The sequence below is a fragment of the Mustela erminea genome, chromosome 4, assembly GCF_009829155.1.
Source record: "Mustela erminea isolate mMusErm1 chromosome 4, mMusErm1.Pri, whole genome shotgun sequence".
Classification (NCBI taxonomy): Eukaryota; Metazoa; Chordata; class Mammalia; order Carnivora; family Mustelidae; genus Mustela; species Mustela erminea.
This window is the reverse complement of record NC_045617.1, coordinates 63378825-63405725: the sequence shown is the minus strand read 5'-3', so window position 1 is coordinate 63405725 and position 26901 is coordinate 63378825. Positions and strand designations below refer to the sequence as shown.

Genomic DNA, 26901 nt, shown 5'->3' with positions numbered 1-26901 from the left:
ATTTGCAGCCTAAAGCACTTGTTAAAGTCTATGTAGTCCACTGTTCTCACCAAACGGTTTACCGAGGAAAATACAAACCAAAGTATTTCCCTGAATTTTCCCTCACATTGACGTCTACATAGTCTGTATCTAAAATAACCCCAACTGTCAGAGTGACTTTTAAGAACACGAACTGAACTTAAGGGTCTTGTTCTTAACACGGAAACTATAAACTTCTGGCTGGGAGCCCCTTTTATAGTTACTGGACTCCCATGGGATTTTAAATGCCAACTTGGTCATATACCATAAAGATTTAGGTCTCCTGGGGCGCCTGGGTGGCTCAGTGGGTTAAAGCCTCTGCTTTCAGCTCAGGTCATAGTCCCAGGGTCCTGGGATCAAGCCCTGCATAGAGCTCTCTGCTCAGCAGGGAGCCTGCTTCCTCCTCTCTCTCTGCCTGCCTCTCTTCCTGCTTGTTATCTCTATCAAATAAATAAATAAAATCTTAAAAAAAAAAAAAAAAGATTTAGGTTTCCTGCTCAACTTTATATTCTATATTTAACATTCTGTCCCACTGGTCTGTATACCCAGGTTCCACACTGAGTCATTCCTGACTCTTAAATACTCGGTGAGGCCAGTTCTCCTTTCTTAGTGCTCCTGGACCTTACAGCTTTCCTAGCTTTGACCCTTAAGATTCAGCCTCTCTGGTTCTCTCTTCTCTCCCTCCTCTTCCCATCCCCCAAATTGACTCTAAACCAAACCAAAACTAAACTAGTCAACTTCTTATTGGTATTGTGTTAATTTTATAAATTAACTTGGACAGAAATGAGTTTTTTGATACGGAGTCCTCTAAGGGCATAAGTCTTTTCATTTATTCAAATCTTGTGTTCTTCTACAGTATTTAAAATTTTTTGCACAAAAATCTTACATTTATTAATTTATCCCTACTTGGTCTGCTAGCACAACTTAAGATTTTTCCTACATCTTATTACTTTCTTTTGTAGATATGAAAATTATTGATTTCTATACATCAATTTCATACCTTACTCTGTCACTGAATTCTACTATTGATTGCGGTTTCAAATTTTTATTTTCCTGGATTCACCAAGTATACAGACTTACCGTGTACAAAGAATGATAATATCATCTCAGGCTTTCCTATTTTTGAGCTTCTTCTTCTATACCTTTTCTAATCATTCTGGCTGGTTTTCCCCAATAATAGTGATAGTGAATGTGCTGTCTTATGCCTCACTCTAACAAGAATGGCTCATTAAAAATCATGTTGGATTTGGTGACAATGCAGATACATTTTAACTTATGAGTATCTACTTGGTCCTGTATTATAGGGTTTTTTTTTTTTTTTAAATCAAGAATGGCTATTGCATTGTATCAAATACCTTGTCAGTATTTATGGTTTTGACCTGATTTTTCTCTTCAATATGATTGCCATGTGATTAGACTACCCAATACTGAAGATCCTTGCATTACTAATGGGAAAAATCCAGGTTGATTTTTTAGTTATTTGTCTTGTAATGAGCTGTTAGATTATGTTTCTTAACATTCCACTTATGACTTCCAATGACAATATTTGTGAGTGAGAATGGCCAGCTGATTTTCTGCTTTGTGTAGTCTTTGTCAGGTTTGGCCTCAAGGTTAAGCTAATTCACTAAACAAACAAACAAACAAACAAACAAACAAAAAACCCCACACACCATATTCTTTTTCTTGGCTCTGCGAAAGTTTCAAGCATTGGATTTACTTACTCTTTAAAAGCTTTAATAGAACCTTCTCTAAGAAACCATCCAAGCTTGGTGCTTTTCTCAATTTGGTCCTTTTCTTTTTTTTTTTTAATGGACTTCATTTTTCTACCCAGCTTTATCAAGATACAATCAACATAGAACATTGTGTAAGTTTAAGGTATACAATGTGATAATTTGATATATGTATAGACTGCAAAATGATTGCCACAAGAAGATTAGTAAATCCATCCATTACCTAACATACTTATCTTTTTTTTTCCGGTCAATCCCATCTGAATTTTTGATAAAATTTCTCTATTTTTAAAAATAGAAATCAGTCTGTTAAAATACTCCCTTTCTAGAAGTTCTACAGTTAGACTGGATACATTATGTAAATTTGAAAATCAGTTTCATCTAACAAAAGATGGTATATATAACTTTTGTTATAAATACATAATCCTAAAGTGCTCTGCTTCAAAAATATGTTGGTGACTTCCTAAGAACTCTGCAATAAAAGCTAACTCCTTCACTTAGCATGGCCATCCTGTGATGCCAACTCAGTCTCCCTCCACCACTATCCCAGTAAACACTCTTGGTGAACTCAAGACAATTAGAGAGCTAATCCATCTTTTCCCTGCCTTGGTCCTTTACCACCTCACTTCCAACATGCCCCTACCACCCACTCTAGAAACATGCCCTCGACTTAATCATTACATAACGTCAGATGTGAGGTCTTAGTAGTGGTTCAATTGTTGGTAATTCTATAGAATTTACTTACAGTGGGAGAATAAAAAAAAAATCAAGAAAGTTCTCAACATTTTTCACTTAAGCATCTAGTGGAATGGAGTTATGGTTTACCGAGCTGGGGAAAACTATGAGAGGAGCAAGTAGGGTTGGGAGAATCACACGCTAGGATTTGGGAAATCTGAGATGCCCATAAGACATTTAGGTGGGAATGTATAGTAAGCAGAAAAATGTATGAGTCTGGACTAGCAATAGAAATTTAGGAAACTTCAGTGCATGGAACTTAAGGTCATGGGACTCAATGAAATCACCCAAGGAGTGAGCGGGTTTCAGAGGAGCAGAATTACACCAAGGTTCAGACACATGGAAGAGCATCCAAGAAAGGACTGAGAAGCAATGGATCACGAGTGATGAGGAAAACCAGAGTGTGTGGTCTTCTGAAAGCCAAGCACAGAAAGTATTTTAAGAAGAAAAGAATAGCAAACTATGTCAAAGGCTGCTGAGAGGTTGAATCAGAGGAAGGCTGAGAACTCACTATTAGATCTGGCAAGGTAGACGTGATGATTAGACTTAACAGAGTAATTTCAGTAGCGTGGTGGGGATAAAAGCTTATTCGGAGGGGGTTCAAAGGAGACCGTGAGAAAAGGCGGTATTGATAGCAAGTCTAGACAGTTCCTTGGAGAAGTTCTTTAAAAGAACTGAAAAACATGGCAGAATTTGGAGGGGGATGAAAGGTCAAACGAGGGTTCCATCAAGATGAAAGAAAACACAGCGTGTTCAAATAATGATGGTTATGATGCAACAGAGAGAGAAAACTGATTAGATAAAAGGGAGAGGGGTAAACTGCAGTTATGAAGTCCTTGAGAAGTTGGTCTTAATCATTCCACTGAAAAACGACTGAGTCTTCACTACATGCCAAACCCAAATCTAGGTAGGCACTTGGGATACAACAGCACAGAAAGCAGCAAGGACTATTCACCCATTACAGTGGCAGGAAAGGGTGAGTAGATGGTGGAACAGATGCAAGCAGTTCAATAGGTCTGGTTGTGAAAGGATATACTTTGGACTGTGCGCCCCCCACCCCCTGCCCTCACCCACCCCCCACCCAGTGTAGTAAATACCAAAGACAGTAAGTATCTGAGAGTAAAGTAGAGAACATGGTGTTTGGAGATTTGAGAAGAAGGTGTGAAATATAATTTGGTAGAGTGGAAGAATGAATGATGAGCTGGTATGGTAGGACTGCTGCCACGTTAGGTTCGAGGTCAGGAATTTCCAGTACAGCTAGCTTATAGATGCTGGTGTTTTCCTCTAGTCTTGTTCAGCTAACCAGGCTTTAGTACAGAGCAGGGGTAGAGCCGCACGAAACTGGGGGAAGGAGGGATTTCTGTAGGAAACTGGCAGAAGGGGAGAGGGGCCAGGAGAGGTGAAAGTGTATGTAAAGAAGAGAATGTTAAGTGTGGGCCATGAAATCTAAGCAGAGGAAGATGACTGATGACATGAAGAGGGTAGGGTCGGTGGAAGAGAATTTCTCAAGGGTCATATAATTTTTGAAATGGGATTCAAGGAAGGAGGAAGGGAGGGAGGAAGGAAGAAACGACATTCTAGAGGGATCAAGCTGGAAAGACAGTAAAGGAAATTATCCTTGACTCTTCTTTTTCTTGTAATTTCAGGAAATTCTATAGGATCCAAAATAAAATAAAATAAAGCTAGAATCAGGGTACCTGGGTGGCTCAGATGGTTAAGCATTTGCCTTCAGCTCAGGTCATGACCTCAACGTCCTGAGAGCAAGTCCTATGTTGGGCTCCCTCCCTTTTCCCATTTTTTTCTCTCACTCTCTCAAATGAATAAATAAAATCTTAAAAAATAAAATAGAATAAAATACTACCACTGCCACCCTGGGCCCAGCCCACATCATCTCTATCTTTGCCAGGATTACTGCAATGGCCTAGTGACTTGTCTCTCTAATTCCATCTTCAACTCTCCACAGTCTTATTGCCATATAGTAGCTGTTCTATTAAATAGCAAATCAGATCATGCTACTTTCCACCTCAGTTCCTCCTGGACCTCCCCATCTCACCTAGGAACAACAAATCCAAAGTCCTCACCGTGCCCAATCCAGCCACTCTGGTGGTATCTGTCTATTTCCCCCACAGGAAAACCATATTACTGTCTCCAGGCCTTTGCACTTACTATCTCTTCTTCCCAAAGACAGTCATATGCAGTGTTCCTACACTTCATTCTGAGGTCTACTCTAATGACACCCTCAGACAGCCCTTCTTGGACACTCAATCTAAAAATAGCAGCCCTGTCACTCTAAAACTCTCCTTATGACTATTGTGTTTTTCTTCATAACATGTATCACCACTCTGTGTTCTATTCGCTTACTGCTATTCTCCCTTTGACAACAGGGACTTTGTCTTTTTCACCTGATGGGTTGGCAGAACCTACAAGGCTGCTTGCTTTGTTGGAGATGCTGTGTAAGTATTCGTTGAGTCAATGAATGAATGAGAGAAGCTTTTTAAAAAGATCTCAAGAGAGTGATCTTATTCCACTCCCCACTTTCTAGATATGGAAACGAATGCTTGGAAGGCCCAAGTGATACATCCGAAGGAAGCCAACAAGTGGCAAAGCTAAAACGTGAAATGTGTCTCCAAATTCCCAGGATACCACCCTCTCTTAATTTCACCTCTTAGAATCTCCCTTTCTTGCCACTGACACAGCCACTCTTTTGGTCTAGTCCTCGGTATGTTTTGCCCACTGCAACAGCCCTATGACTCTTCCCCTTGCATATCCTTACCGTCTCCCCAACCCTTCCCCACTTCCCACTGCCAAGCCAGAAGAATTTCTCTTTCACATGCTACTATATGACAAACACTTCCTGCAGCAGGTAATATGTAAAAACCTTTTCGTTCAGGCTATTCCCTACCAGAGAGCTGTAACTTCCTTGAGGCCAAGTACAGATACCTTACTAATCATTGCCTTTTGCAATATCTGGTATATGTCATATATTCTTAAGAAACATTTATTGCATCAGCTGCTCTACTCCACGGAATGCTCTCTAAGATTTCTGCCTGGATCACTCTTTTCATCCCAATCAAAACTTTGCTCAGGAAGGCTTGCCCTTTTCATTTGCAACAGCAACCTCCCCTCTGTCTCATTCTGCTTTATTTTCCTCCAGAGTGTCTATCATGTTCTAATACAGCATCACTGCTAACTTACTCGTGTCTCACTGTCAGATCAACCACTCTTAAGGGCAAGGATTTCTTCTGCTTGCTTCATTGTTACGTCTCCAGCACCTACAATAGTCCCTGGCACACAGAACCTGAGTAATAGTTAACTTGAAAATGAATTATAAGTCTGTGCTTAAAGTAGTTATGTTTAGGAACACACTGAGGAGGGATAAAGGAATATGTCCCAGTGACTACCAATGATGGCTGAGCCAGTAGAGACTTCCGTGCATCATTGTGATTTGGTGAGCAGTGAGGGGAGGGACACAGATTTTTAATAAGGAATCCTGATTCAGGGTATGTACTTAGTAGTGACTGTTCTGGAAATAACTGTTGAAAGAATGAGCCAGCAACATAGCCCATCATGCACTAGGCACTGTGTGGGGTACACACCAATCAAACCTTCTTCAATGGAAGCTACTTCAGCACTATTTGCGGGGGGCGGGAGGGTGGGGGAGGGAAGGACCCATAGGAAGTGGCAGAAAAAGCACAATGACCTACAAAGGTTAATTTCCACACCAATTTTAGGACTTTTGTGACTGAAAGCAATACTGGATCTTGTTGACTTATATATAGTTAATCAAAAAAAAAAAAAAAGCAAATGGTCTGGTGCAGAACACTGTAATTAATCCAATACCTATGAATAAATAAAAAGTGGAGAATGTGCTCCAAGACCATCAAATTGGATGTGCAACAATGAGAGGCAAGTGGCTTTTTGGATGTTGCGTGGAACCAAGAAGTTATAGAAGTTAATGCAACACTGAATGATACAGTCTAACTGAGAATGGGATGGAAGGCAGAAGGGAAGGAAGGAAGCAATTTTTTTTTTAAGGAAGTCAGTTTGTTAACATGATGGAATAGTTTGTTAGCGGATGTTTAATTAATATATAATCACTCATGATTAATACATTATATAACTTGGTATTTATTGTATTCTCAAAAAATTTCTTACATTGAGAAGACATTCAGGCCTGATAATTTAAAAAATTCTGAACATACTTCTACTTAGTTCTATGTATTTAAGAAAAAAGAGCTCCCTTTAAATATCACTAACGGGGGCGCCTGGGTGGCTCAGTGGGTTAAGCCGCTGCCTTCGGCTCAGGTCATGATCTCAGGGTCCTGGGATCGAGTTCCGCATCGGGCTCTCTGCTCAGCAGGGAGCCTGCTTCCCTCTCTCTCTCTCTGCCTGCCTCTCCATCTACTTGTGATTTCTGTCAAATAAATAAATAAAATCTTAAAAAAAAAATATATCACTAACAGTATATTCTAAGGATGTCAAAAACACTTTAACCCAAAGGCATATAGGAGTAAAGGAAGGTAAGGTTTAAAAGCAACTATGCGCTTTTATGAGGGTCCAAGAGTAGGAAGGCCAAGAGTCCAGACACTGTGATGGAGCCTATAACCCAGAGGGGGTTTTCAGGGAGCCCCCGGAAACAGTTCACCCTCCCGCACACACACCAGCGAAAGCTCCTCCGCTGTTCCCGTGCCTCCATTTTACAGAAGCAGCATTTGGCCCCAAGAAGAGTTCTAAGGTTCCACAGCCAACTCTGGTTTCCGCTCTAGTGGATCCTAGGGCTACCAAGTCAAGCTATGGTCCTTCTTACACTTAATAGGATATGTCATATGTCATGTCCTATCATCTAAAGGATGACATTTATGTATATATTCTTTCCCATATTATCATTATCTGCTGACTCATGTGTAGTGTGACAGGCGCCTTGTGTTCTCAGAGATAAGGATTTTTTACTTTCTCCACACATTTGGGAGAGAGCTGCTCAAAGGGGCCCACTGCAATGCACACAGGAATAGAAACTAGTCCACAGACAAGACTTCACTCAGATGTGAGCATCATCCTAAGTAACCAGCTGTGTGAGAATTTAGAAACTCCAATTCCACTTTCCCGAAGGCCTTTGGATGTCGTCTCCATAATGTCAATTTGCTACCAAGGGACTCTACGCTCCTAGATACTTACAACTTACATAATCACACTGCACCCAAACCGCTCTAATAACTGGGTCCCACTCTAAACTCAATTTTCCTCCTTTTAGCATCAGTAAAAGGCTGAAGTGTATCTGAATAAAGAAAGACAAATCTCACAGGTGGGGAATTTGGGGAGATGCCAGTCAAAAGGGTACAAGCCTTTAGTTATAAGTTGAATAAGCTCTGGGAATCTAATGTACAGCACAGTGACTACAGTTAATACTACTGTGTTGTGTACTTAAGATCCAAGAAGAGAGTAAAATTTAAGGATTTTCACCACATGCAAAAGAAACTATGAGAGGTGATAGGCGTGTTAAACACATACGTATGTCAGGGGCACCTGGGTGGCTCAGTCAGTTAAGCATCTGCCTTTGGCCCAGGTCAGGATCCCAGGCTCAGGGGAAGCATGCTTCTCCCTCTCCCTCTGCCCTGCCCCTGCCACTTGTGCTCTCTTGCTCACACACACTCTCTCTCTCAAATAAATAAATAAAATCTTAAAAAAAAAAAATATATATATATATATATATGTCATATCATCACACTTTAAATACATATAATTATTTTGTCAATTATAATTTGAATAAGCCTGTTAAAAATTTAAAATAAGAACAGAAAAAAATCCTGACTAATTCATCTTCTAATTTCTTACTCATGTCAGTGAGAGAAAAATAAAAAGTTTTAAAATTAAAAACCAGATCAATTTTGAAGTAGCTGCTTTTCCTATTAGAGTAAGAGAACTTCTTTGTGTATTTTAAGTCCCAAAGAACAAAACTAATGTGCGAAAATATTTTTAAAGGAACAGGAAAAAAACATTCTCAACAAGCAAACAAAAAAAACCACCTGGGGTCCCATCACCACCAGAAGACTAAAACATTATGGTAGTACTCTCCCATTTTTAGTTACCTGTTATCCACCCTTTTTTCTGATGTTATTTATTTGTGGAAAGACAATAAACTTTGAATGATGTTCCCTAAACAGGAACACATTTATATATTGACCTAATTCTGCTGATATTTCTTAGATTAATTAAAAGTGGTTTCTAAACCAAAACATGTCCAAATTCTAAGTCCATAGTACTAAATAAAGTGAAAAAAAAAGAAAAGAAAAGGGAAAAAAAAAACCCACAAACATTTAAGTCAAAATTTCCCTACATTTTTATTCTTTCATAGGCTTCTATTACTGAGAAAATATATTTGTCTTAAGTAGTCTGCACTTACCATAAGAGATGGCATAAGAAAAAGGACCACGCATATGAAACAGCATCTCTACAGTGAACTAATGGGTGCCGCAATATTAAAGGGCTCCCTCTATTCAATCTTTCTGAAAAACACTGACCACTTGTGAAACAGTGGCATTTGCCTGTTGTACTTCGAGTTTTTTTTTTTTTTTAATTTGACTGGGTTCTTAAGTCATATGAAAAACCAAAACAACAAAAATAAGACTTTTCATTTTTTTTCTGTCCAAAAGAGAATATTCAAATATACTGATTGTGATCTTTTAATGAGATTCTTGAATCCTGACCTTATCTTTTCAAACAAATTATAGACTAATTTTAAGACTTGCAAAAAAGTTGCAATGATAGCACTGAGAACCCCTTGTGAACCCTTTAACTAGCTTCTCGTATTGTGGATGTGTTACATAATCATGGCACCTTTGTCAAAATTAAAAAATTAATTTGGGACAGTATTGTTAACTGAAACCAGATTTTATTCTGATTTTACCAGTTTTTCAACTTAGGTCCTTTTCCTGTTCTGAGACCCAATTCAGGATCCCACGTTGAACTGGGAAGGCTTACCTTTTGATCTGTTTCTTCATCTTCATCCTGATAATCATCACAGAGTGGGCTGGCATTGGCTGCAAAGGTGGGTCCCTGGGAGTAGTACTGAGAACTTCGGTAGCCATCCCGCCTCAGTTTGTCACATTCTACAGAGTGGCCACGGAGGGGAGAAAGAGCATTAAAAAATGATTTGTTTACTCCCCTTTCTTTACCTTTTCTAGTAATATCTGCCCTAAGTATAAGATGCCAAAGAAACACTATTAATAATGAAAATGATGATAAAAACAACTAAGAGTGGAGCCTGGGGCTCAGTCAGTTAAGCATTCAGCTCTTTTTTTTCTTTTAATTTAATTTTATTTTTTCAGTGTTCCAAGTTTGTTTATGCACCACACCCAGTGCTCCATGCAATACGTGCCCTCCATAATACACACCACCAGGCTCAGCCATCCCCCAACCCCCACCCCTCTAAAACCCTCAGTTTGTTTCTCAGAGTCCACAGTCTCTCATGGGTTGTCTCCCACTCCAATTTCCCCCAATTCGCTTTTCCTTTCCTTGTCTTAATGTCCTCCGTGTGTTACTCCTTATGCTCCTCAAGTAAGTGAAACCGTATAACTGACTCTCTCTGCTTGACTTATTTCACTCAGCATAATCTCCTCCAGTCCTGTCCATGTTGATACAAAAGTTGGGTATCCATCCTTTCTGATGGAAGCATAATACTCCATTGCATATATGGACCATATCTTCTTTATCCTTTTGTCTGCTGAAGGGCATCTTGGCTCTTTCCACAGTTTGGTGATTGTGGCCATTGCTGCTATAAACATTGGGGTACAGATGGTCCTTCTTTTCACTACATCAGTATCTTTGGGGTAAATACCCAGTAGTGCAACTGCAGAGTCATAGGGTAGCTCTATTTTTAATTTCTTAAGGAATCTCCACACTGTTTTACAAAGTGGTTCCACCAACTTGCATTTCCATCAACAGTGTAAGGAGGGTTCCCCTTTCTCCACATCCTCTTCAACACTTGTTTTTACTGTCCTGTTAATTTTGGCCATTCTAACTGGTATAAGGTAGTATCTCAATGTGATTTTGATTTGAATCTCCCTGATAGCTAATAAGCACCCAGCTCCTGATTTCAGTTCAGGTCATGATCTCAGGTCATTAGACTGAGCCCCGCACGTCCACACTCAGTATGAAGTCTGCTTGAGATTCTTTCTCTTCCTTTCTCTCTGCTCCTCCCCCGCCTTGTATGCTCTCTAACATACATACATACATACATACATACATACACAAATAAATAAAATCTTTAAAAAACCCCCCAAAATTACTAAAACATTGATTACACTGATTATATACCCTGTTCATGGGTTTTAATAGGACTTCCTTCACTTCACAACAGCCCTCTGAATCAGTTTAAAGTAATTAAATTATTTGCTCAGTAATGTTATGCAGATAAGCAATGGACCTCAGAATTTAAACCCAGGGGCTTAATTACTATTATTTTTGATATACAGCAATTGATTATATAACTCCTCATCAAAAAATACAAGCAATTCTCATGCTATGCTTCTTTCCAAGACTCATCAGCTGGAAGTGACATGAGAAACCATGGGTAACGATGCCCTCATTTTATTTTTAGTTCTCAACTTAACTTTGATGCCAAACAGGCTATAATCATTGAGTGGAATTTAGTAAAAGGCTAGGTGGCAGTCAAGACGTCCGCCAGTCTACAGAGAAATGCCTGGCACCAGAGGGTGGAAGGTAACCAGGACCATGGTGATTTGCTTCACAGAGGGGCTGGGGCCACTGGCTGCTTAGAGACTAGGGACTCCCTTCAAGGAGGAAACATTGTGCTAATTACTTGGATCAGTGGGGGCAAGTGCAGCAAGAAAAGTATTAATGGCTTTTTATAGCCCCAGGAGATTTTCTATTACCCAGACAGCACCTTAGGGAAGCATCTGCCTTGCAAAAGGGGTTCACTCACCACACGGTACCTTTAAATATCCAGCTTTCTGAAGGAGTATGAAATGTGTTTGGTTTTGGAAGTTTCCTCTTTGCACAGCTTGACAAAACCATGCACATAATGGCACAGAACTAAAGTAGGGCATCTTCAGAGTGCCTTTGTAACACTAGGATCTATGATTCCCCCATAGAGAGGAGACGCTTTAATGAAAGGATAAAAATTCTCCAACCAGGGGGAAAAAAAATCCTTACTCTCCTTTGCTACTCACAGTGGGAGTGAACAGAGTTTCCAATCCAGAACTGCAAATCAGATTTGTAAAAACCTCAGAAAATAGTCATGAGAATCTTTCAGAATGCTAAACTAACTTTAAAAAATGCATGATGTAATCACATGATACCTAATTACTTTTACTTCAGTTACTTAGGGGCTAATTTGTGGGCTCGTCTGTCAACCACTCTTGAGTAAAATAGATTTTTTTTTTTTAATTCTGAAATTTCCAGAACACAGTTTATTTTTTAATGAGGATTTACTCATAATAATCTAACCCTTTCCAGTGAGAAATACTTTCCCATTTCTCCAATATTTACAATTTCTCTAAAGAATTTAAATGTAACAGAATTATACTCTCCTTCTATAGAGAGAGTATTATATAAAGCATCATCAGTAGTTTTCAGTGTTCTGTGAAAAGTTTTGGGATTCTGTAAGTATTGATTTGATTTTTAATTACCTTAAAATTGGGATGAAAAAAATACTCGTCTTACATTTCATTAACTTGGGTGCTGCAAGTTAATTTTTCTGTGGTCCTATAAACTATAGTCTCCTAAGGATCCAGGGTGAACCTTGTCTCACAAACCAACAGAAACTGTTACCACTTCAAAAGGAACATACCTCAATGTAATATAGGCCATATATGAAAAACCCGCAGCTAACATCATACTCAGTAGTGAAAAACTGACAGCTTTTCCTCTAAGATCAGGAACAAGACAAGAATGTCCACTTTTATTCAACATAGTACTGGAAGTCCTTGCCACAGCAATCAGACAAGAAAAAGAAGTAAAAAGCATCCAAAATGGTAAAGAAGCAAAACTTCCCCTGTTTGCAGAAAACATGGTACTATATACAGAAAGCCTTAAATATTACACCAAAAAACTACTGGAACTGATCAGTGAATTAAGTAAAATCACAAGATACAAGATTAATACACAGAAATCTTTACAACATATCTATACACTAATGAGGAAGTAGCAGAGGGAGAAATTAAGAGAACAATTCCATTTACAGTTGCACCAAAAAAGAATATAATACCTAGCAATAACCTTAATCAAATTCATGAAAGACCTGTACTCTGAAAATAAAACACTGATAAGAGACTGAAGATGACAAAAACAAAGGGGAAGATTCCATGTTCATGAATTAGAAGAACTAATATTGTTTAAAATGTCTATACTACTCAAAGCAATCCACAGATTTAGTTCATTCTCTTTCAAAATACCAATAGCATTTTTCATAGAACAAATAATCCTAAAATTTGCATGGAACTACAAAAGACCCCAAAAAGCCAAAGCAATCTTGAAAAAGAACAAAAAAACTGGAAGCATCATAATCCCAGATTTCAAGATCTATGACAAAGCTGTAGTAATTAAAACAGAATGGTACTGACACAAAAGCAGAGATATAGATCAATGTAACAGGATAGACAGTGCAGAAACAAACCCATACTTTTAGAGTCAATTAATCTTTGACAAAGGAGGCAAGTACAATGGGAAAAAGACAGTCTCTTTAACAAATGGTGCTGGGAAAACTGGACAGGTACGTGCAAAAGAATGCAATTGGACCACTTTCTTAGACCATATACAAAAACAAACTCAAAATGGATTAAAGACCTAAATGTGAGACCTGAAATCATAAAATTCCTAGAAAAAAATTTCGTTGACATTGGCTATAAAAACATTTTTCTAGATATGTCTCCTCTGGCAAGGGGGAAAAAATCCAATTACTTTTGAGAGTACACCAAAATAAAAAGCTTTTGCACAGTGAAGGAAACTATCAACAAAACAAAAAGGCAACCTACTGAATGGAAGAAGATGTTTGTAAATGATGTAACTGATAAGTCGTTATCCAAAATATATAAAGAACTTATACAATTCAATAAAAACCAAATAATCCAATTAAAATTGGGCAGAGGAATGTCTGCACCAACATTTTTCAAAAGAAGACATAGACAGACAAACACATGGAAAGGTGTTAACATCACTCTCCATCAAGAAAATGCAAATCAAAACTACAATGAGATATACATACCTGTCAGAATGGCTAAAATCAAAACTCAAGAAACAGTGTTAGTGAGGACGTGCAGAAAAAGGAACCCTCACACACTGTTAGTGGGAATACAAACTGGTGCAGCCACTGTAGAAAACAGTATGGAGGTTCCTCAAAAAACTAAAAATAGAATTACCATATGAGCTAGTAATTCTACTACTGAGTATTTACTCAAAGAAAATAAAAACACTAATTTGAAAAGATAAATGCACCCTTATGCTTACTGCAGGTTTATTTACAACAGACAAATTATGGAAGCAACCAAGTATCTGTCAAGCAGTGAATGGATAATGAAATGATGTGTGTGTATAAATGTATAATGGAATATTCGTCATAAAAATCTGAAATCTTGCCATTCACAACAACATGGAGAGAGCTATAGAGTATAATGTTAACTGAAATAAGTTAGAGAAAGACAAATACTATATGATTTCACTTGTATGTGGTATTTTTTTAAAAAAGATGTACTTATTTGACACAGAGAGAGGGAGAGGGCAAGCACAAGCATGGGGAGCGGCAGGCTGGGGAGAAGCAGTCTCCCACTGAGCAAGAAGGCTGCCGTGGGGCTTGATTCCAGGACCCCAGGGTCATGATCAGAACCAAAGGCAGATGCTTAACCAACGGAGCCACCCAGGCGTCCCTGTATGTGGAATTTATGAAACAAAACAAATGAACAAAGAAACAAAAGACAACAAAAAACCAGACTATATATTCTATATTTAATAGAAAACAAAATGGTAGTTGCCAGAGGAGAGATGGGTTGGGATGGTTAAAGCAGATGATAGTATTAAAAGTACACTCATTGTGATGAGCTCTGAAGGAATGTACAGAATTGATGAATCATTATATTGCACACTTAAAACTAATAAAACACGGTACGTTAATTATACTTGAAAGAAGTAAAAAATGAAATGCAGCCAGCCACACATACACACAAAAACAAGAAAAACTGTTACCACTTGTAGCTACTCATAATTCATTGTTTTCAAATACTTGACAAACAAAACAAAATACAAAGTGAAAGCCCCTTTTATTTATTCATTAATTTTTTCAAATATTTTATTTTTAAGTAATCTGTACACCTAATGTGGGGATCAAACTCACAAGCCCTAGATCAAGAGTTACTCACTCTACTGACGGAGCCAGCCAGGCCCCTCAAACCAAGGTCCTTGTAAACTAAGTCCTTCTGTTGTTCAAATTAGTCTTCATCCTTCACTAACTGTCCCTATAAGAAGTATAAATTTCAAGTTACACCATTCTATTTATTTATTTGACAGACAGAGATCACAAGCAGGCAGAGAGGCAGAGAGAGAGGAAGGGAAGCAGGCTCCCCGCTGAGCAGAGAGCCCAACTCGGGGCTCGATCCCAGGACCATGGGATCATGACCTGAGCCGAAGGCAGAGGCTTTAACCCACTGAGCCACCCAGGTGCCCCAAGTTACACCGTTTTATAATATTGAAAATCTTTTTACATATTGGAGGCACTTATCATGTGAGGTTATTCCTTGCTAGAAAATACAGATCATCTGTATTACATGGGCTGGATCATCTCTAAAAGTGATGTTAGTTCTGATGTTGTTAGCAATATTAAAAATAGCTAAAATGACTTGATACATGTTAAATCTTAAAAGACCAGAATATTGTGGGGCACCTAGGTGGCTCAGTGGGTTAAAGCCTCTTCCTTCAGCTCAGGTCATGATCCCAGGGTCCTGGGATTGAGACCCAAGTCGGGCTCTCTGCTCAGCAGGGAGCCTGCTTCCTCCCCTCTCTCTGCCTGCCTCTCTGCTTACTTGTGATTGATCTCTGTCTGTCAAATAAATAAATAAAATCTTAAAAAAAAAAGAAGACCAGAATGTTGCAAAATTATCCATAAAACTATGAAAAATCTGCCAGTTATCAGAACTTCTACCATCACCTTTTGAGCCTTAGTTTAAAAGACAGTGCCTCTTTTTGCCACCATGAGGCTTGAGCACAGAAATGTTTAAATAGTAGTATGTCCACGAAACAAGATGATGGGTCTAAGGTGAAACTAGACAGCATACATTTATGGCGGATGACCACTTTTTTGTTCTTATCAAATTTCTGAAATCCAGTCAAGTCATCAAATTCCATCGTCTCTTATCTTATTCCAACTAGGAAAAATCTAGGAGAATCTCCTCTTGTCAAGTTGCAACAGCTCTCAGCTTCTAGAAACACAGCTTTGTTCATTAAATGGAGTTTATTGTCTGGAGAGTGAGAAGTAAGTAGGTGCGAGCCCTCACGAACAGACAAAGACTTTTCCAACACTACCCTGCGAGTAACTGCAAGGCAAAGCATAATTTAAAGCCAGTTATGCCAGCGGCTACAGGCTAGAAACAAGATACTAAATATAACAGAAGATCTATCTTTAACACATAACGCCTCTTGCAATAGAAATCTGGAGTAAAACTGAGCTATTGTTCTCACAGTCCTGCTTGGATAAAGGTATCCCTGTTCACTGTGTCCTCTGGTTTTCCAACCACAAATTCCCTCCTCTTCCCTTTCATGTCAAACAGTTTTCTTCAGCACAAGAATAGTGAGTGAACATTCCTTGGTAGACCAAAGCTTTAAATATAGAAAAAAAACAAAACAAAACAATGTCATACACTGGATGGTGATCTAACGATCTTCTGAATTTAGCCGGCCTTGGGCCTCCAAACCTTCATGCATTTGGCTATTCGTTAGGCTTTTCATATTAATATGTTAGAGTAAGATAGTTCAAAGAGTTATTTTCAAAATAATTTTCTCTGCTGGAAATACTTGATGAATTTCCAATTTCCATGTTTTGCTTTTACATTTTTTGGATCGGTCACAATGAGCTAGAATATGCAGCAGTTATAAACAGTTCCAAAAACTCCATGACTTAAGAAACTAGAAGAATCTTTGCCACACATTCTCCTGGTGTAAGAAGAACTAGCAGGGGCTCTGCTCACCAGAGACCCTTGGGGACTGGAAAGAGGGAAGTACCTGTGCTAACTGATCACATGGCAACACAGTGAGAATGTGGCACCTCTCACGTGAACTCCCGAAACTTCTGCCAGAAATAACTCCTGGTTACTTGAGTCCCATTTCTTTGGACCAAACAAGCCATATGACCACACCTAACTTCAGAGGGGACAAGAAAGGGCCACCCTACCTCATGAGCAAGGGGCAAAATGACAATACTCAAAACTGCTCCGATGACTCTTCCAAATGGACAGGCAGGCAACACACTGAAACAAAGACTTTTCCTGATCCTCAGTAGACTTACTGTTTACTTCCAATCCCTCCTGAATGAGGTTGAGAGACTTTTGATGTGGAATTTGCAAGGGCAATGAAAAGCTACTCTCTGTGTTGCTGAAACAGGAAGCTAACCATTTGGAGGGACTCTACATGGAGGAGCAGCTGATCGTCTGGAAATCAAGGTGGATCGGCCCCTACTTTCTACCTATGAGGTCTAGGGGACAGCATGTTAACCTTGCTGGAAATTCAGATTCTACCTCTGTAAAACTGGGACATTACTCCATCTGGGAGGCAGACATGAGACAAATATTTCAACAAATATTTCTAAGTGTTCTGCTCTCTGATGTGAGAGCTGAGGTAGGGATATGCCAGAACTTTGCACAGAAACCTCCACAAGGTAGGTGCTCAGAAAATGGACATGACTGCCAGGATTTACCACATAAACCAGGAATACCTCAAACTCTTCCCCTTGTAAAAGCCAGTGAGCAATTCCATAACAAGATATGCTTGGCTGTACAGTTCTTCAAGATTCTATAATTTCACCAAGGCTTTGGCTCTACCTTTACCAAAACATCATGAGGCTCTATTTCTTTGCCTAACTATGTGCAGCACTGATAGCTGGATTTTCTCCCAATTGCCTGAGCATTTATTTCTTAACTATTTTCAATCCAAAATAGAGTTAAAATATTTGAATTGATCTAACGGAAATATTTACAAAGTTATCAACTAATCAGTTTTACATGACATACCTAGGGATGTCATTATAGTGGTCAAATATCAGCCAGGCACTTGGTAAATGCATTTAAGGAAAGAGAGGAAAAGGACTGAGGTCCTTTGATCTGATAGTGTTATGGGCATTGAATTGTGTCCCCAAAAAAGGCTGGTTGAAGTCCTAATCCCTAGTACCTGTGATGTGACCTTATTTGGAAACAGAGCTTTTACAGATGTAATCACATTAAAATGAGGGTATTAAAATGAGGGCCTACCTACTCCATTATGACTACTGTCTCTGTAAGAAGAGAAAGCAGAGACCATGGGACCACGTAAGGACACAGGGACATACACACACAGAAAGAAGGAAGCCTTTGAAAGGGGCTGAGATTAGAAGTTACACAGCCACAAGCCAAAGAAAGCCCAGAGCCACCAGAAGCTGGAAGGGCAAATAGAGATTCTCCGTTACAGGTCGGAGGAAGCATGGTCCTGCTGACATGAGTTTTGGGCATCTAGCCAATAAATTTCTGTTGTTTTCAAAGCCACCCAGTTTGTGGTAATTTGTCATGGCAGACCCAGGAAATGTACACAGTCTGGAACCAAGAGATGCTAACATGTGGAAGAAACTTACGAGTGTTGTCAAGGAAATGGGGCGAGAGGGTGGTCACTCTTTAGCAAGAGTGTCAAAGCATCGCTGAAAGAACTAGGGCAGGAACTGGACCTTGGGAAATGCCCAGCTTGGATACTGAAGAGCTGTGAGGCTCTGGGCTTCAGGAACTCATCTCTAATGTCCTGAGTTATTCTCCGTGGTGGGAAAGGCAAGATGTGGTCACTGCCCTCAGCAGACGGAGCAGTCGCTGTGGTGTAGGAACTGTGATGAGGGCTCCGGACAAACACACCACCATGCCGATGAGCACTTCCTGCACAGGGAGTCACTTACTCCTCACAATGACCCAAAGCTGTTCCACATTCTAAATATGAAAACTCTGAGAAACAAAAAGAAACTTGCTCCGAGTGACGGGGCCAACACTAAATCCAGGCACTCTGACCCCAGAACTGGTATTCTTTCCTGAGGTTAACAACTCACAGCTGACAACAGTGCTGTGATGAGAAACTACCCCCCTCCACTCCTCCCAGATCACACTTCATGTATAAAAGAACACTAGGCTTTATCTAGCAAATCAATGCTTTGGGTTTGGGGATTTAGTGCCCTTAAGCTCTTTCCTAGAAAGAAAAGAGATTCAACTAGCTCTATTATAGTTTTTTTTCCTCTACATTTGCATTTTCATTAAAAAAAAATGAGTATGAAATTAGTCAGTATACGTGTATCTTAAAGAATATTGATATTTATGGTCTTCAGAACTTAAGATTAGGGAAAGTCTCTTTTCCTTACAGGTAAAGCAGGTCTATAGGTGAAAATACTATGTCTCTCAAAGAAATAATGAAAATGGGGGCTCCTGGGTGGCTCAGGTCATGATCCCACGGTCCTGGGATTGAGCTCCACATCGGGCTCTCTGCTCAGCAGGGAGCCTGCTTCCCCCTCCCTCTCTGCCTGCTGCTCTGCCTACTTGCGATCTCTGTCTGTCAAATAAATAAAATCTAAAAAAAAAAATAATGAAAATGTTAGCAGACTCAGATGTTAAGATGGAAAAGAAAATCTGATTCCTTTCTCGTTATTTTAGAAATTCTTAAATCATATTAATTATACATATTAACACAGCCTGCATATCAGCATTATCACTCCCCAAATCCCACAGATGGCAGCAGCGTAGGTCCTACTGGCCCACAGTGGTGGTGGCCATGCTTACAGGGAACTCACCTCACTGTGTTACCTGAAGACAGCTTAATCCAAATGCCATCCACCTCTGAGACTTACCTCAAATCCTCTCTTCTACAAAGCCTTTCCCAGTCACTTCAGCCTTCCATGCTACCCTGAGTTTTTCAATATTGTAAGCCATTCTGCATATTCCTCAGAAACTCTGTCATGCCTCACATAGTACAGAGGTTCAACTGATGTTTTTCATGAAAGAATCGCAAAGAGAAAGGAGTGGGAGGTATGGTAGCATCTACTGCCAAGGCAGAATCATAGTTAGAAAAAGTCCTTAGTTCCTAAGATAATTCTCTCTCCTCAGGAACTCAGGTATTACGACTACAAGGCAAAGCATGCCCATGCCATATTTATCATTAATTCACAAATATTCATGAAGCATCCACTGCCTGCCAAGTACTTTGATAGGCACGGAAGTTTCTACAGGGAACAGAAGAAACATTCCTGTCCTCATGGAGCTTGAGCTCTAATGACAGCACAGACAACAAACAGAAAAAACAGTAAACTATGTAGCATGTTAGAAGGTCCTAAGGGCTAAGAGAAAAACAGAGCCAATAAAGGAACTGGGAACGGCGTTTGGAGCTGGCCTGAGTAGTGATATTTGAGCAATGAAAGTAGGTTCCATCACCCTGAGAAAGAGCTAGAGAAAAGTTTGGGGTGAGAATAGTAGGAAATGCGGCTGGACAGATAAAGGAGGGACTGACTATGTGGGGCCTTGAAGGCTGTAAGGACTCTGGCTTTCACCATGAAGCTGGGGGACGGCCTCTAGGGACTTGGAGCAGAGAAGGGACATGATCTTATTTGCATTTATCACCTTCTTCTTGCCTACCCACTTCCCTAAGATGCTAAGACTCAGCTGAAAACTTCTCAGACACATAAATCCCAAATAAACCACAACCGGAGGTTTTTTTTTTTTTTTTAATTTTTTTAAAAGATTTTTTATTTATTTGAAAGAGAGAGACCACAAGTAGGCAGAAAGGCAGGCAGAGAGAGAGGGGAAAGCAGGCTCCCCGCTGAGCAGAGAGCCGGTTATGGGGCTCGATCCCAGGACCCTGAGTCCATGACCCGAGACAAAGGCAGAGGATTAACCACTGAGCCACCCAGGCACCCCCACAACAGCAGTTTGATTGTTACCCACAGGAGGAGAAAGCCAATCACAGTGATGCCAGTAAAAGTACATGGACATTTTAAATCACTGACTGGCATAACTTGCCCTAGTTGATTTTTTTTCACATATATAATTCTGTGAGAGAAAACATACAATAGTGAAAAATTAAATGAATTATAAAAATTCTGAATTATACTCCAAGAGGAGAAAATTCTTATCTTCAATACAGGGCTAGCAAGTCTGACTTGCTTAAATGAGGAAAAGGAAGAGTTGTAGGAGGAGATGAGACACTGAAAGCATAATGGGGTGTTCTACTCCCCAAGGAATGATGTGGTGTATGGGGATGCTAAAAGGAAAAAAGGGAGAAGGTGGCTGCCTTGCTAGACTATGTGGAAAACAAGGGAAGGAATGATGAAGGAAAATTTTGAAACAAATTCTGCTGTAGTAAAAACCAGAAGGATCCATTAAGAAGGTAATTTTGTCATTCTTCAGGTTAATGTTGGTTCATAGCAGGTATGAACTGCTAGGCAAGTTTTGAAACATTCAAATCAAAAGCACAATTTTGGCATTTCACAACAGCAAAGCATTCCAGATGCACCATATTTTAAAATCTGAACATGGTTTCTTCTAACAGTGTTAAGTCTTTCATAATCCTCCTACTGTAATGCAAGGTCATTGAAATTGGGAGGACTCCACTTCCAGAATTAATTATAAAAATAATGGTCATAAGGCACTGCTTCAGTGAGAATGTCCTATGATGAACCATAGTCTAAAAAAGTCCTTTGTTCAGATCACTGATTTTTAAAGTCCTTACCGCTGACACTAAATAAATGCATTATTTTCTAAACTGAAAGCCCTTGGCCGTCATTATTTGATTTGTGTTTAAAGTATTTCCGTGGAAACTGAAGGAGAACAGATCTGTGTCTTATGGATTATGATACTCAGGTCTAAAGTTTCTAGAAGGTTCAGGTTTTCAAACTTCTATCCCAGTTACTTATCCATCAGATTTATCAACAACAGGGTAAAAGGCCAGTTCTATTATATATCTTTGTCCAGAAATAGAGCATTGAGAACACATAAGGCTACAAACATGTATACTTAAAAGAGTATCAGCTGTAGTCTAATAGCTGTACTGGGTATTATATAGCTCATCTAATTTGAGCTTTCAAGTAAGTACATAGGAAAAATGTGTTGCACTTAAATATTATGCTTTGTAACCATTAGGGAATTTATTTTCTTAAGATAATTAAACCAAAATGCATTTTAAAACAGAAGGGATTTACCTTCCAGCTCATTAATTTACTGGGTTTGGCAACACTGGAAAAAAATAATTCTCATACTGTAGTCGGATTCTGCCTTGCCAATCAGGCATATTGGATGTTCCCAAAATACATTTGGATTTTCTTGAAAATTCTTCAAAACAGTTGAACTTTAATTTATTTAAACTGTTTTTAAGAATCATAAGTGGAATAATTAAGAGATTATAGATGTTCAAATGCTTTTAAGTTCCTTGGTTATTTGTAGCCTACCAAGTGAGCTGAAAAGCTGTTAAATCCTAAAGACACCATGAATTTAATATCGATGTTGGATACTGATATGGATTATTTTCCTAGATACTTTGATGGCTATTTTAAATAACAGATTTCAAATAGACATGCTCTTTGGTTTAATATTAAACTAATGTTTGGTTCTTTTCTTCCCTCCCCCTTTTTAGAGTAGAAGTTTTTATGTCATTATACAGTAATACTTATATGGTATAAAAGCATATTATTTATATATGAATAAGTAAACTCAAATTCATCTTCCAAAAAACACATAGTTGGGTCCATAAGATTGCTTCCCCCCACTTTTTTTTTAAAAAGATTATTTATTTATTTATTTGACAGACATATCTCAAGTAGGCAGAGAGACAGGCAGAGAGAGAGGGAAGGAGGCTCCCTGCTGAGCAGAGAGCCCAATTCCGGGCTCTATCACAGGATCCTGAGACCATGACCTGAGCAGGAGGCAGAGGCTTTAACCCACTGAGCCACCCAGGTGCCCCCATAACATTGCTTCTTCACCAGTCGTCGCTTCAATGATACTTACAATCCAAAACACCATAAAACATAAAAGGATAAAGAGAAAATATATGGCTTTAATGACTAAGCCTAAGCCTCTCTAAAGTTCAGAAAGCAAAGGTCTCCTCTCCTAATGGTGTGTGTACAACAACATGTTCCAAGTACTAGAGAATAAATGGCTTAACTGGGTAAGAAAGAAAGAAGGCCTATCAGAAAGTATGCAAACTATCACCCAAGTGTCAAAGGAAAGGGAGCTCCCCTGAAGGCAAGGAGTTCCAATTTGCTTAAGTCACTTTCTGCTAACAGCCAGAGAGCAGAAGAGCAGGAGTTCAGAGCTCAAAACACTTGAGAGTAGAACAGCTTATGTTCAAATCCTAGCTTGCAATGAGCTAGTGGAGCTGAAGGGCTATGTTCCAACTTCTAGGGGGCTTACAACGTAGGTGACTGATAAACAAGTTCGCATTGACTACTGACAGAGCCCTAGCTTTCCAAATTAAGGTGCCTTGGAAACACGTGGAAGGCTTGTCGAACCCATTGCTGAGCCTGCTTCCAGAGTGTCTGATTCAGCAGGTCCAGGGTGGGGCCAGAAAACCTGCATTCCTAGTAAATTTCCAAGTGATGGTGATGCTGCTAGTCTGGGAGCCGCAGTATGAGAAAAGACGGAAATAGAATTAGGAAGTTTGATACTTCCTAGATATTCTAAGTGAGAAATGCTGAAAGACCCAAGAGGAAGGGAGGGTTGATCAGTCTTAGTCTGTCACAAATGATCCACACCCACTAAGAGAAACTTCAGCGGGAACAGGAAACAAAGGATGAAGAAGAATTTAGTTTATGGGTAGGGTCAAGGCAGAGAGGAGAAATGCTCCATTTGGTACTACTTTCAGTTCCTAAAGAATACTGTTTTATTGCAGAAAAAGCTTTTAACTTTGCTAGTACGGGAGTGCCTTGCCTGTCAAGCCTCCTTTAAAATGCTGGGAGAGTTCTTGCTTTTAATACCCCAACTGAGCTCCAACTGAGGAGGAAGCTTCCTGATCCAGGCCAGCACCACCTCTCACCGGATAACTGTGGTAATCACCACCCAGTCTCCTGCTTCCGCCCCAGCCCCCCTGAGGTGAACTTTAACACAGAACCCCACTGAGCTACTTAAAAAGGACCAATCAGACTATGTCACTCCGGAGTTCAAACCTCTCCAATGGCTTCCCAGGCCCTGAAAGTAAAATCCCAATGCTGCCTAAGCCCTGCATGATCTCACTCTGTGTGGGTGGCTAGCAAGTACCCAGTGAGTTCATTAAGAGAATGAATGATAAGGACCCGAAGCATACTGTGATTGGACTTGAAAGCGTACTGTGATTACATGATAGAGGTGCTGTCCCTTTCCTCTCCCCCATGTACTTTATCCTTGAACACGCTTTCCACCTCAATAAACCGAAGGCATATGACTTGTCTCGTCTAAACTGGCCATGGCATCAGTGTTTATTAACCACAGCTGGGAAGTGTGGGCTGGGAACCCAATGCGGGTGGGGCCCCAATCATATCTTCAGGAAATCAGGGATAAGGGAAAGCTGGTAGGAAGGGAATGAAGTAGGGAAGATGATGTCCAGTGCTCAATCAGGGTTATCTATCCAAGGAAATTTAGTCTCAGCGGAATTTCAGGGAAACTGATTAAATCCAGTATTTACAAACTAACTGTATTATGGATAAGACCTAGAAGATTTCTGATCAAATAGAATCAAATAGAGCTCCCAGAAGTTTCGGGTAGGAGTAAGGCAGAAGACAGGAAATGGTGATGGAATGGACGCCTTTGAAATGGACAGTTTTCTTTGCCGAGGTTGGGGGGCGGGGACGAATGACAAGCGGACTCCAGAACTCATGTGCTTAAAAATTATTTAATGTAATTCCAAATGACTTCTCATTTCAATCTACATGGTGGGTTTGGGGAAATAAAATGACCAGGGTTGGAAAGGTGGTGTACTATGGAGACAAAATGAGCTATTAACTGTGTCATCAGCTCAAAGTCAAACAGGAAATGCGTTTGTGACTACTGTGTAAACATGTATTGGAAAGCACCACCCTGCTCCCAATCCCACGACAAACGTCTCCCTCACTGACATTCAACACCACAGGAAACTTCCCTTTATGTGGAAGGGTTTTAAAAAGGTCATTTCGGCGAATATCGTCCCTCTGTGGTTAATTTCTGTAAGAGTGGAATAAAAACCTCCAAAAAATTAGGAATTAAATATTAAAACTTAAGCAGTTGGATAAAACCTTTAGCTTTATTTTTCACAGCCAACCATGGAAGATTTACTTGTAGAGGTGACCTGCTATTGTAGAAAACTAGTTTTTAATACTTCTTCTCTTCACATGCCCAAATTAATTCAAGGAGACTCAAAGCACTGAATCTGACTGAAATTAAGGTGAGCGTTTTCTGGTGCCATGATTAATGGGAGCGTGTGAAGAGTTTGCCAGTTCTGGTTGAGTGGCACCAGAGCACAGCCGAATGGGAGGTGATCTCATTTCACTCGAGAATGAGAAAGCCCTCTCACTGGCAGTAGTGGAGCATTACCAAGGTTACTCAGTATCAAATAGCCAGCTAAGATTCTAAACCAACACCGAGAGACTTCAGTGGTACCGAGAGTGATAACAAACCTTATCCACAGTACCTTCAATGTAGCGTTTTTATGCTGCACTGAGGGCAACACAGAGGCCACTCAAGTTACTCACTTTATCAGGAATTAAAACAGAATTGCTGAAACAGCAGACTAGCCGTGGACACAAAAACAAAACAAAAAGCCTTTTGTTGAAACAATCCCCAGTGTTTTGTTAAGACCTGGATCATTTAAATGACTGTCTTTGCTAGTCTATCTTTTGTGTGTTGCTTACCATTTAAAAAAAAAAAAAAAAAAAGGCACCATGTCTCTTAACCCAGTGAAAAAGCAGTGATTGTTCATTTTCTCTTGCTCTTGCATCAGACTTCCGCAACTATTTCAGCTTTACCCTGCGCAGGGCAGTTAGTATTATAAAAATTTCCCGAGCCCTCCAATCTAACAAGAGAAGTTAAACAATCTCGTTTGCATGTCATTTCCATTCTGTTAATTCCTCATTTATTGTCTTTGCTCTTCCCCTTCCTCAATAGAGAATCTGATCCATTGTTTCATCAGGCTGGGTAACTTTCCCTAAGGACAAAAATTTCAAAAGAAGTTTAATGAAATACCAAATATTTAAAAAAAAAAGCTTTCAGAAACACATAACATGAACATTTGTCTTTGAAAAGTCAACCTAATTAAATTCTCAAGCACTGAACAAGAGCACCAAATCAAGTCATTCTTCTCACCAAAGCCCCAGCAACAGAGTGGAGGGCCCCGTTTCTGTCAAGCCTCCAGCACCAACTCATGAACAACTTTGCCATTTCTTTTGCTCCATCTCAAAATTCTTCCCAATTCTCTGTCTAGGAGACACAGGTGGAAACCTGACTTCCACCTGTGGCCCTGAGTTCACCGCCTATTGCTCTGTATCCTCAGGGAACATCCTCCCCATTCTCTCTTAGCATCTGTGATCTTTCCCCTCCTCCTGGGCTCCTTTTGTCTACAACCATGTTTGAATTGGCTCTGGTTTTTAAAACAAGTAATATTACCTCTATCTTGCCACACCTCGAAATACTGTCCCCTTCTTCTCTTTGTTTTGCTGACATCAATTTATTCTACTTCCTTGTTTCTCAAAAAATGTCTTGCATTATTTTTCTGCTTATAAAAATAATTCTTCTCCCATAAAATCTGGCTTCTTAACATCCAAAGCCTTCTGTGACACTTCGCTTTTGAATGTCACCAATGGCGGCCTAATGACCAGCTTAGTATTATTTCTCCAGACTCTCTCCCCATCTGTGAGCCTCATCACCACGGCCCATCCTGACTCTCTTTTCCCCCAACTACTCTCTCACCGACTTCTCCTCTCCGGCCCCCTAAAGTAAAGGCTTCCGGGTTCAACCCTGCCCCTCGCCATTTTCCAGCCTTCAGCCCTCTCCTCTCTCCTGAGTTCTAGGTGACCGTTCCACAAACACAACAGTGTTTACCGTCCAATGAAATACCGAATGCAGAAAGAGAGCAGCTTTTTGTTAACATTACCATTTGCCTCTGGAAAGTCAACCTAGTGAAACTAAGCAGCAGCCTGTGTGCTAGAGTCACACAAATGACAACACAAGGTCCTGCTCCCAACGGTCTCGCTATCAGGCAGGGAGATACA

General features: G+C 39.8%; 1 protein-coding gene across 6 annotated transcripts in view; it reads right to left on the bottom strand.

Annotated features, from left to right (window-relative positions):
* Positions 1-26901, bottom strand: part of NHSL1 (NHS like 1) — a 229637-nt gene that overhangs the window by 30415 nt on the left and 172321 nt on the right. For all 6 annotated transcript variants that reach the window (XM_032339387.1, XM_032339382.1, XM_032339383.1 and 3 more), the window contains exon 3: positions 9462-9589. Coding sequence is in view for 5 of the 6 variants with exons in the window: in XM_032339382.1 (XP_032195273.1) it covers positions 9462-9589 (128 nt within the window). In the remaining variant the exon portion in view is untranslated. The remainder of the gene's footprint in view (positions 1-9461; positions 9590-26901) is intronic.